This window comes from Stigmatopora argus, chromosome 10 (assembly GCF_051989625.1).
Source record: "Stigmatopora argus isolate UIUO_Sarg chromosome 10, RoL_Sarg_1.0, whole genome shotgun sequence".
Lineage (NCBI taxonomy): Eukaryota > Metazoa > Chordata > Actinopteri > Syngnathiformes > Syngnathidae > Stigmatopora > Stigmatopora argus.
The window spans coordinates 8,602,867-8,615,226 of NC_135396.1; the positions used below are offsets into that span (position 1 = coordinate 8,602,867).

Here is a 12,360-nt window from a genome sequence, read left to right on the forward strand (position 1 = left end):
TCCACTGAACGATTGGAATCACCAAATTTAATCATACGGAATAAATACAACATGTGGGATCATCTAAGCTTTTGTACAACAGGAACGCCCAGGGCTTTGCCAAACGCTGCGTCAGGCAGCGACAACGTCGACGAACATCGTATCCAGCCAGTTAGAAAGAGGACACAAATATACAAGATACCACTTCAATGCAGGACTGAGGAATTCACTGCACTTTTCAAAATAGTACCACAAAATCTATGAAGAGAAACAAAAACACAATACACATACAGAATCAAAATTCAGGAAGTTTGAAATGGAATGTCATGAGAATATTTTTAATAAAATAAGATCAATCTTATGAAAACAAGGGGCATATTTTATGTGAATAAAATAAATTAAAAAAAATAGAATCTAATATAAAGTACCTGAAATTAAAGTACTATAAATTTGAATGACGTTTTTATCTTACTAAAAGAAAAACATTGTTCTGGTAAACAGTGTAAGAATGACTTAAGTTTTAGTATTATGAAGTTTTAATGTAAACAAGTTAGATTTTTGTTGAGAAATTCATTACTAAATAAAAACATATTGCATTGTCTGAAGACAATAATGTTGTAGTTTTGTCACAATTCGGTGAAAGTCGTCATTTTGGTCCTCTTTCATTTTTTTTAACTTGGAAAATCTAATTAAAAAGCATCCCAATGGAGTAAAGCATTATTGATTCATTTAATAGGATTTTTTTGTCTAGCATTTATTACCACGATAGATTAAATTCACGTCCATTAAAAAAAAGACCAAGTATTATTTGGCTGTTCTGAGGGAAAAACTTTCCATAAAAAGGTTAGCTTGATTGTCGTAATAAAATGAATTGTATGTTAATGAGTGATACTTTTTACGAAGAGTTCTATTTTATCCCTAATCATTTGACTTGCTGATTTTCTCATTAGGATAGCGCTTTCTAAAAATAATTTGACTTTTTTTACCATGCCTTTTTTCTGTGAAATTATTATTTGAACAACCAATTGCACATATGAACACAAAATTTAATTGCATTAGGTTTGCAAAAGTCGATGTCTCAATCCACCTTTATTGTGTTTCTAATAAAATGTCTACTTTTCATCTAATTTTTTAATCTAATGTCCAAATGTAAACCAACAGCCTCAGATGTAACTTGAAAATGTTGGACATTATGTCATTGATATATCCATCCACCTGGCAGTAAATGACTAAAATTCTAGACGATGTAATGTCATTTTTTTGAATATATGGAGAATTTGGGCCAAAACAACTAACAGATTTAGTAGGAAAACATCTGAGGTTTTTTTAAATTAGTTGAATGTCCAAAAATGTCTCATTTAAAATTACTTTAACAAAAAAAATTGGGACGAGCTTCATTTTGATGCTCAGTGACATTCAAACTAAAAGCTAACAGAGACACACACGCGCACACAACAGGCCACGTTCATCTCTGAGTCCACAAACAAACTAATCTAAATCAACAAGCACATTTGTGGGGGGGGCAACTAAAAGAGAACAAGGCACAAAATAGTCTGCGAAAGAAAGAAAGTTAACAGAAGTTTAGGCCCCAGCAGTCCAGGAAGGTTGGTTTTTTTTGTTTGTTTTTTTAGATAGGAGACTCGGCTTCTTCCCGACACGAGACCACGCCAATCTTACTGTCTCTCCCTCTCAAACCCCCTGCCCTCTCCCCCCCAAGCACACAATCAGTTAGACTCAATGCTGCCACAGCATCACTACTCTTCCTTCCACACTTTAAATGTAATACTCTTTCTTCTCATCTGTGTTGTTGTGTCCTCCCTCGGCGTTGATGATGGCCGTGTCGGCATCCGCGGCGTCGTCCGCCCCTTTGGCTTCGTGCGTGAAGTAAGTGCCTGCACATGTATAGAAATATATATATTTATTTTGAAAAGCTCTTGAAAATCTTATCATCGGACAACAAAAGACCCTCGGGATGAGTTCATGGTCAAGTGTGATTGGTCGTGCTTTACCTTTGTGTCTGGCAAAGTATCGACCGAGAACAATGAGCGCGCAGAGGATGGCGAACATCACCACGGCAACCACCCCTCCAATCACTGCGTGGTCAAGTTTGGGAGGCGCACCCTCGCCCGCTCGGGAGTCTGAAAATAAGAGTGTCGCTAAATTATTTGAGAGCATATACAGATGACCTTTTCCATTTTTGAAAGACGAGGGTCACTCCAGAAATGGAGCACATTTTCAAATTGTAAATAAGCAACGTATAAAATACAGCATTTTTTTGGTAAATTGTCTTGAGAAAAAGGTGAAGATGGACATCAGCCAATTTACCGTATTTTCACGACTATACGGCGCATCGTATTTTTAGCCGCAGTGTCAGTAACAAGTGCTATTTCTGTATTTTACACGGTACTCGGACGTTTGGTCGCCGGACGTTTGGTCGCCGGACGTTTGGTCGCCCGGACGTTTGGTCGCCTGACGTTTGGTCGCCGGACGTTTGACAACATGACAGAGAGTTTACTGTTGAAACCAGCTCTCAAAATTATATTCATGAGAGAGAGAGAGTTTAATATCTAAATATCTACTGTTGAAACCAGCTTTCAAAATTATATTCACCCGGGCGACTAAACGTCCAGGCGACCAAACGTCCGGGCGACCAAACGTCCGGGCGACCAAACGTCCGGCGACCAAACGTCCGGTCACGATTTTACACACACAAAGGACGCACCGTTTTTATAGACGCAGCCAGGCATGGCAAAACATACACCAGCGTAAACATACACGCTACACCCACACGCTAAAAATACGTTTTTAAAAAGGCAACGGAAGCAAAACTGAGTTCGGTTGTACTTTATGTAGCCATTTTACAATGTAGTCACGTCATCATCACTCACAAATCCATCAAAGTCCTCATTTTCTGTGTCCGAATTGAAGAATTGTCCAAATGAGTCATCGAAAACGCTCAGTTTTATACGTTCGTCCAGGTGGCCACAATCCATTCGTGAATAGTAGCTAGCTAGTAGCTAGCTAGTAGCTAGCGTAACTATTCCAATGCTGTCTTCCATGCTTCGTAACGCTGTGTTGATGTCGATGGCCAGGCCACATTCCATTGGGTGTATTGACAAAAGAACTATATATCCCAGCAGTCACTGTGCAGTACTTTTTCTATGGGGAAAATAGTAGAGTCGGGGGCTGCTTGCCGTAGTTGTGAGGACTGTAGAGGATGGTGTACCCTATCGACTAATTTGTTTTATTTTATTGTGATAACAATTTTAGTATTGGTCCATATATAAAGCACACTGGATTATAAGGCACCCTGTCTATTTTGGAGAAAATTTAAGACTTTTATGTGCGCCTTATAGTCGTGAAAATACGGTATTATTTTGTGACCAACGGTTATTGAATCAAAACAGGTTTTTCTAAGTTTCTTCACTTGACTTTACCTCAAAGGAACTTCAGCTCTGAGAAGTGCCAGTTTTTGTTGTCTACTGAAAAAATAAAATAAAATGACATGCAACAATGGCCCCAGTTGCTCCCCCCTAGGGATCCAAGCGGGGAAATAAATGCTAAACGGTTTTACTAAAGAGTCCCACAAATCGACTATTAAAACGTTTTGTTCTTACTTAACGACACACTGTAACTGGCTAATTCAAATAGCGCCTTTTTACTGCTAAGCTTTTCACTTGAGATTCTCTTTTAGAGTTTCAAGTGCACTTACCATAGCCTTTCAAATGTAATGTGTATTCACAGGTTAAAATAGCGGTATGTGAAAAGAACAAGAATTACGCTCCACGCCATGTTTTATAAGATTCGTGTTTGATGGGTGCATTGGCTCTCCGTTAACCTGTGAGATAAAATATGGAAACCACTGGTGAGAAATCTGAGTCCCAAACGCACCAATTATGGCGTTGACACTACCTCTAGTGCTGCTTAAATTACTATTATTTTTTTCATTATATTCTTCTTCATGCATACTCTTATTGATCCTCACTGATTAGCAGCAGCGTATTAATGTTGTCAAATAATTCAGGGACTTTTTGTACTTTAAAAGCAGTGAAATAACTAAAAAACCTGACATTTTTATGATTTTTTTTCTTTTTAATTCTGAGTATGGCTTTCAAGGAATAACATTTGAAAATATGCATTGTTTATGGCTCTTTCTGTCAAAAAGGTTCCCGACCCCTGGTGTAGACAATACACAATGTGGTTGGACGTAAAAACATTAATATGTACACCGCAATCCAGTGGACTTTACCTGCAGTTTAAGCACCAGTTCACACACAATAAAATATATTGTGCTTCATAAGAGGCCATTTGCGGAAGTCATATAGAGCTCCATCGTGACAGAGGGAGACGCCATTCGGCAGATAAATTCCAACCAAGCGGAGAAATGTGAGGCTGCCTCAGGTGTCACGGAGCATCGCTCTCTCACATTAAGGCACATTTATCTGTGCGCCCCCACGCCCCAAAAAGAACAAAGCCACATTTGAAGCCTTTAAATTTCCAAGCCCGGAATAGTTCAGAGGCGTTTATCAATCGTCTGCGATCGGTACACGCGGGAGTGATGGAGGAGTGGCGGCTGACGGCGGTGGGAGTGGGAGGGGGGAAATGGCGCCGCTATTCTTTGCTGCATGAGAGCGCAACTCAATTTGCCACCAATCTCACTAGTCATGCACTCGACTTGAGCGATTCTGCTCCCAGACATCGGCAGAGAGTGACAATGGAGGGGAACAATATCTTACTAAGTTCTTCTTTTAAATAGGCCCGCATCCAAAATAATGGAAATAAAAATGATAGAGCAACCTCGCTTAGGTACGATCCATACCAAAACGGGACAGTTAAGTTGACTCATGTCCAACTTAGATTTTGTCATCGATAAAAACAGAACAGTGAAATAAAAAGGGAATACGTAAGTAAGCAAAGATGAACTGTCGCACATCCAGATGAATTCAACTTAGCTACATTAAGTTTTAGAATCCATTTTCCCCACTTTTTGGTGTCTGTATGAAATAAACACAAAATATATATTCAGTTTCAGAATGAGTTTTGTGCCACCAGTATTCAACATACGATAATTTGATTTAAAGTTTGCAAAATAACCAATCCCTGCCATCCTCTCAGTTCAAAGGATTGGACACCTTTGGACCTAATTCGACTGAAATTACACACAATGTTACACACTGAATCTAATTTCCACTGCACTATCGACTGGCAAATTGACCTGATTACTTCTATTAATTTCAGACAGAACAAATTTGTTTTTTGTTTTTTTCAAAGGGTGTGCAGTAGCAGTGGTCCAATTTATATGGCAAAATGTATCCACTAGATTTTTCACAATTAAAGTGTCCTTTTTTTTTTTTTTGGAAAGTTATAATGATAGTCACACATTTAAGGAAAAAAACTCTTTCCATAATTTAAAGATGGACAGTGAGTGAATTTGACCTTTTTGGTGTTTTTGGCGTCATTCTCACCTTGGATGAGGGAAGACATGTACATTTTTTAACTAGGAAGGTTGGCATAGTCACACCTGCCACTTTTCATGGACAGTTGCTTGTTACTGGGCAGATATTGTCCTTTTAAAAAGAATTGCCATAATCCCTTACTGCTCACGACGCTGTTTCCTTAGCAACATGAGGTACATAAAACATGTCTCACACTGTATATAAAGACCAGAGAGGTTTGGGAAGAATGGAAAGTTGCAGCATATTACTCCAAGATAAAATAGCACTAACGGAATGAGGAAACGCTTTATATTAAAAAAAAAAGGGAAAACCTTTTTTTTGTCATAAATGCAAGCGCGATGAAATAAATCAAAGAGTATTTTTATGGGGTTTGGTTTCACATTCACAAACCCACAAAAGAGACTTGGATGTGTGCTTGGTGTGGCTGGGTTCGCCAGGAACCACAGCCAAGTTCCTTAGGGAAAGGAAAAGCTTTAATGAACATCCATGCCCTAAAAAGCATCGTGTACAGTGCTCTGTGTTATGTAAAAAAAAAAAAACTCCACCAATTTTCTTCCCTGACCTCACCTTGTTCCCTTCCATTTGACACATCCGCCTGGAAACATGCCTCTGCACATCCAGGGAGAGTTATTTAACAAGTAAAGGGGATGGGAGAGGGGGCCGGGGTTAGACAGACCTATACTAATGCAAAAAAAATCCCACAAAAACACTATAGTCAGTGTGTTATAACATAGATTTACTATTATGATGTTGTTGAGTTTACTTAATACCCATTTTTCAAGGTCATATTCATGCTTTTCTTACAACGGAACTCATTCTATTCAATAACTTAAGCACATTGAAATGCATGGTTAGAAAAAGATTTTTGGCAAAATGCCTCACATAATTGACAAAAAAAAAACCTACAAATTATTTGTACTTTCACAATTTTGTTTGGATGATTGCTTTTTACCATCTAGCATAGTTTCCGCTGCTCTATATTTAAAAGCAGGATTCCTATCTTTTATGTATGATTTTATGATACTTTTTTCAAAGTATTTCCCCTATTTGAGCAACTATTACACCTGTGTTAAGATGTAAATGGCCACAGACCTTGAGTTTGGCATCTAAACTCTGGTGTCTGTAATTAAAATAAGCTGATTTATGTGTTAATACTGCTGAATTCATTCAGGTAAAGAAATCACAGCGGATTGATTTGAGCTGCTTTTGACGTCCGCGGCATCCCGCATTTCCATGTTTCTGCCCGACTCATCTGGTCCTGCCGGTTCAAATATGCACCTGGTGTCGACAAGGCAGGATTCTGTCGGGATCATGAGCGAGATCCCCAAGAGAAATTCAATAAATAGACATGCGCCATACATATCCCACTATGTGTCACATTGAAATGTCACCTAGTATTACAACAGACAGCAGCCTGTCTGGCCTCCCTCTTGTAATAAGCGCAATTTGATGATGTCTATAATGTGGCTGCTTGTCCACGCCGTGAGCTAGGCTTCGCTCAGTGTTTCGTGCGGGAGCGCTGACATGCCGGCAACGACATCTTGACAGGATGTGAGCAGGCCGCGGGGATTTATGGTGGTGGTGTGGGGGGGGGGGATAAAAGGGATTTGCAAGTAATGCCCACGTCTACGTGATGGAGAAATCTGCTCTGCACAACACCATTTCCTGTGTCACCTCTCTCTTGTCTTTGCATGTACGTTTTAATTTCTTGTCAGCCAATTAACGCTAAAACTAATGGGATTAAAATATTTCTTTTAGAATTGTAAATGACTTTTTAATTACTATTTTGCTTTGAGTATGGCAACTATTTAGAGAGCCACGTGTTGCTATGCTTGTTGTTTTAATGTTATCGGAATTCTTTTATTGTTGTCGTAAATATGCCAGCGGTATATAGTGACATCCAAGACAAATAAATCCTCCTCAAACGGATTGGCGAAAGGTACAATAAAACGTAATTCCACCTCGTGCTGTTAGGTTAGCAACATTAAAAGTGGTTGGTGATAACCCAACAGCAAAAAATGTTTTTCTAGGGAGTTTTACGTTTTATTTTTCAAGTTAAAATGGATTTTTTAAAACAACTCTATATGATGTCATTGGTTGCTACCAACATTCTACGTGAGTTGAGTATTTTTTTGAATTTTTTTGAATTTTTTTTTATTCATTGCATTTGGTTTATACTCTTTTTCAGCAAACAAATCACATCTGTCACACTTGGGCTAACCCCCCTCCCCACCCTGCATACAAATCAATTCATAGGTGTGCACAGAATGTCTGTGTATTGATAGGAGTAAATACTTCAGTGAATAGACTCAGTACAATTGAAGCGTCGACTCTTTATTAACTTCTATCCTGTTAATAGCCGTTTGACAAAAAGGTATTGAAAAATGTCCGCATATTTTGTATTCACTTTCAAAGGGCAAGATGATGCATAAGTGTACAAGGGTAACCTTTATGCAAATAATTTGCAGAGCATCGTACTTTTCATTGCTGTCGACTAGCTTGCTAAATAGATTCCCAATGGCCTTTGAAAAAAAAACACATTTTGACAACATACACGTGTTGGGATTTAAGAAAGGGTAAGAAAGAAATTTGAACGGTTAAACAATATGTTGAATAAACAAAAACGCTGAGGTTTTTGAGCTCAATTTTTTTTTTCTTGTTTAAATATTGCCAGGAATTGAAAAATGATGACCAGGGAATTGTTTAGGCTTCATACAACATCTAATGTGCAGTTTTTTCTTCTTTTAATTACATGCAACTGCTCCATGAAAAAAGCAACATTAGCGTAATGAAGCCCCACTTGAGGTTGGGCTGGCATACTCAACCTGCTTCTCCCCAGGGACCAATTAAATGAAACAAAACTGACTCACTTTCTTCATTAAGCAAATGTAAACTGCTAAAAAAAATCAACTGGGAATAATACTAAACAAAGGTGTGTGAGAGAGAGAAAAATATAATTTCCATTTCTTAACGATTCCTTAATTTTTCCAATGAGAAGACAACGACACGCAGGAGACTTCTCAGAGCCAACTGCATTGTTGTCAATTTTGGAAAAAGAACTTCGAAACTCCACTCTAGTGAAAACATCGCGGCTTCTAATAGCCGCAAAAATCCACTCGGAATGGACTTCTCACTCTCCCATCTGGTGCGTGATTCCCACAATTGTCGGAAAGAAAACAACAACAACAACAACACTTCCATGTGCCGCGCGAATAAACAGAGGAAAATATGGCATGAATTTCACTACATGCTTGTTGATAGAAGGACAACCACCCCACTCCCGAGATTTAACCAGACTAGTGCTGGGAACTGTATCAAGGTTTGCATTGTACATCGTAAAGCTGTAGCATCACTCATCTTTAAATGTATGCCTTCTATTTCCCCATCTTTGCAAGCATGACCTCAGAAAACCTGCATATTTCACCGTAGGCACCTCCAGACAAGACCGGCGCGGACGGAGGCAAGCTCCCGAGCTGCCAATCCGAGGATACCTCATCTGTTCAATCAACCCGACAACCTAATTCTGTGTTCCGTATGGAGCCAGGCTGGCCCAAAGCGTCGGGGGCGTCTAGTGAGAGCTTAGCTGGGATATGATGTCCCTGCCTCGGCTCATCTCGGAGTATATGACGACTCGGAAGAATTATCTCAGCCTGCTCCCGAGCTGAGGATTCTGGATAGTCTTTGCCCTCACTAAAACTGGCTTTTGGAATTATTTTCTCTTTTCTTACTCTCTAATCACTGTTTAGTGCTACCATGACTTATACGTGCTGCAAATTAAGCTTTTTTTTATAGGGGGCGTATGGAGATAAAAATGGTTGACATTAATAAAATCGAGTTCAGTGGTAGCTCTACTTCCAGATGTGGTTTTGGAACTTGGATATTTTCGTAAATAGAGACTTATTTTACATTGAATTAGCACCATTTGTTCCGGGATCTTTAATACATGCACCTATTGGGGCTGAAGAGGCTACGTGGGTTCCCATTTCCATGGGTTCACCACCTGTGGGAGGGGTCAAAGGGGTCGGTTGCGCAGACATTTTCACCTGTGCGCTTATTTGCATGAGTGATTGTGAAGTGATAATCGATACCACAAGTCGGATTGCATTTACGACACATCCTTGTGTCTAAGATATGACATGATATGGCGATGGCCAAAATCAAGACCGCAAACAAGCTGAAATCCTAATGAGAACAAAACAGATACATTGTTTTCGACCTTGGCGCAACATTGCGAGTTGACATGTTTGGATACGCCTGATAAATGTTTTGATCTTTAATACGAAACTTATTGCAAGAAACTTTCAAACAGATGAAACAAAACTACTCTTTTGAAAGGGTGACTTATCTCACTCCCGAGAGGTTTACTCTCACACACAAAAACAGCCTTTGAGACCCGACAATTTGAACTCTTTTGAAACTTTTTACAAACATGAAACAACACGGCAGCCATTTATTGTGGGGTTTGCTCCCGCTCTGCCATGACAAGAAAGAAAGCCGCCTTGTCACCCGAATTCAAAGTCGAGCAAAGACGACAACAACTGACACTTGACACAGACTAAAAGACCTTTTTTTGTGTGTGACATGCCGCTTCATGTTTCTTTCTCTGTATATGAAAATACGTCGGCACCATAAACAGGGTAGCCTCTTACTCAGTAATGCCACAGTTGCTTTTTTAACAAAAAAAAATGCTCTATGCTACAACAAGTCTATTTATTTTTCACTGTTATGCTGGTTAAGGTGTAGAGCAACATTTAGGCACAGCGTCTTAGCGTGGCTCCGATGACAGGACCTTTAGAGGAATACCAAAATATGAAGAGGCTCAATTACATCATCCCAGCATGCACTGCATAAATTGTGCTAGATCCTCTTTCTTCTTTTAGAATGTTACAGAGAAGGGCTCGTGGGGAAAATGTGCGGCAAAATGGATCGAGTTGTATATTAAGATTATTTTGAATCATGAATTTGTTAGGAACTAAAGGAAGCGGTTATAGAGCAGGTGTTCAAAAATAATGAGGAAAAAAAACATGAGTTAAGTAAGGTCAGGCTAGTCTGACTTCTGTTTCAATTCAAGTCATGCCCACCTTTCCATTGAAAAGTAGGAGACCCCAAGTCATCAAGAAGTGATCCAGAATCACACAATAAATCAACATGGGGCCTTATCTTGCCCCGAATACCCAAGGATGCGACACCAAATCAACAGGAAATCCCCCAGATTGCACCAACATGACTTCATTGTTCATAGTAATTTTCCAGATTCAATTGAAGCAATAAATTGTAATAAGTGATTAATTAATTGCAAACCCATAGATTGCAATTGATGCCGATAGATGTCCTAGCTGTTTTGACTGAGAGGCCTGGCAGCCATCATTCACCGTCAGACCTCTGAGCCAAAATGGCATATCGCCTTCATAGCCAGACAAACAGGGATTGAATTGAGTGTTTGGACACAAATTGTTGAGTACTTTACACAGGTAGGCAAAAGTTATTGTGCACAAATTGAACTTGCATCAGTTCAGTCTCCCGCTACCACTAATAAACTGACCTGTTCTTCAAGCGTATTTTCCCCTCCTTTTTAAGGGAAATGTCATGTTGTGGCATATCCAAATGCCACCTCCCAGGGCGTCCTCACCGCCATGATGTGCTGTGTTTGAAATGCACTTAATATTGAGATTCACATTTAGAGCCCAATCAAAGGCGAGCACCTCGTCCAACAATTTGTCTTTTATTCCCTTGAATGATTATGGTGGATGTGTCTGCCCTTACTAAGACAAAATATAAACTGTATATTAGATGTAAAGAGTTTTCACATCTGATGGACCCCTGTTGGTGGTAATACATCTGCAGATGCTGATAAGATTATAGAGCGGACGTCTAACACATGACTAGGGTGCACTGGAGGCATCCTGAATTTTGTCCTTAATGCCCCCCATCATAGCCTATCTGATGAAAAACGCCTGTTCACACATGATCATGCACACACATGATCATGCACACACATACACACAAATCCATTATAGAGAGGAGCACAATGGTGGTGGTGGTGGTGACGGGGAGGTGTACAGTACCTTGCGTGTTGACTGGGTTGGAGGTGGGTGTGGGGATAGTAGTGGGAGCATCTAGATGAAAACAGTAAAGAAAAACAAAAAATAAGAAATGAGAAAGCCAAGAGTAAAGAAGACAAAGGCCATCCACGTCAAAAGGCTGTAAGAACTGACATCATTTTTTCGGGGAGAAATAGTAAAGGTTTGGGCTCATGACAGGGACTAAAGTTAGGGCCAAAAGATGGCCATTAGGTGGTTACAGAAAATACAAACATGCCGTGGTTACAGAGGAAAGAACATTTAAAGAATTGCTAATCACAACTAACTATGACCACCACCCGCAAAACGTGTTCTCCTCTTTTTTATTTATATATTTAGTTTGAGACTAGACTTCAATTTAAAGTGGCAAGAAACAGAAACAGAAAATTAGATACAATTTTATTCCAAAAGTTTTACACCGAAATTACCTAAAATAATTCATTTTGAATATTTTCCTCTACTCTTCCATTTTGGACTAAATTCTAATGAAATTTTTATGAGTGGCGACAAATTCTAAATACATCCCAATTCATTCAGTATACTTCCTGAACTCAAACAAAACGGAGACATAGAAGTCACAATGTAAAACCCGCCGAGACAAAGCTTATCTTCCAGCTAATAAAAATGCTGTCAACTTTAAATCAATGCTTATTATTCAGCGTTACCAGATTAGCACCAACAAGCACATGGGAGGGCACGAAAACAGATTTAACGACATCAACGGAGGACATCATGCTTTTTTTTTTCTTTGCTACGCTCTGCAACTTTAGCGGCCGTCAGCGAGACAAAAGCAGCACGTAATGAGCCGTCTTACAGTTTAATGGATTTCATTTTTTGTCATTTTC

The 12,360-nt window shown here is 39.3% G+C and overlaps 1 protein-coding gene across 3 annotated transcripts in view; it reads right to left on the minus strand.

Annotated features, from left to right (window-relative positions):
• Positions 1-12,360, minus strand: part of cadm1b (cell adhesion molecule 1b) — a 119,950-nt gene continuing 107,590 nt past the window's right edge. For 2 of the 3 annotated variants that reach the window (XM_077611476.1, XM_077611475.1), the window contains 3 exons: positions 11,501-11,551; positions 1,989-2,117; positions 1-1,871 (listed from right to left, as the gene is read on the minus strand). In XM_077611476.1, coding sequence (XP_077467602.1) covers positions 1,753-1,871; positions 1,989-2,117; positions 11,501-11,551 — 299 coding nt within the window. In that variant the 3' untranslated portion in view covers positions 1-1,752. The remainder of the gene's footprint in view (positions 1,872-1,988; positions 2,118-11,500; positions 11,552-12,360) is intronic. The other variant, XM_077611477.1, reaches the window with a different exon arrangement.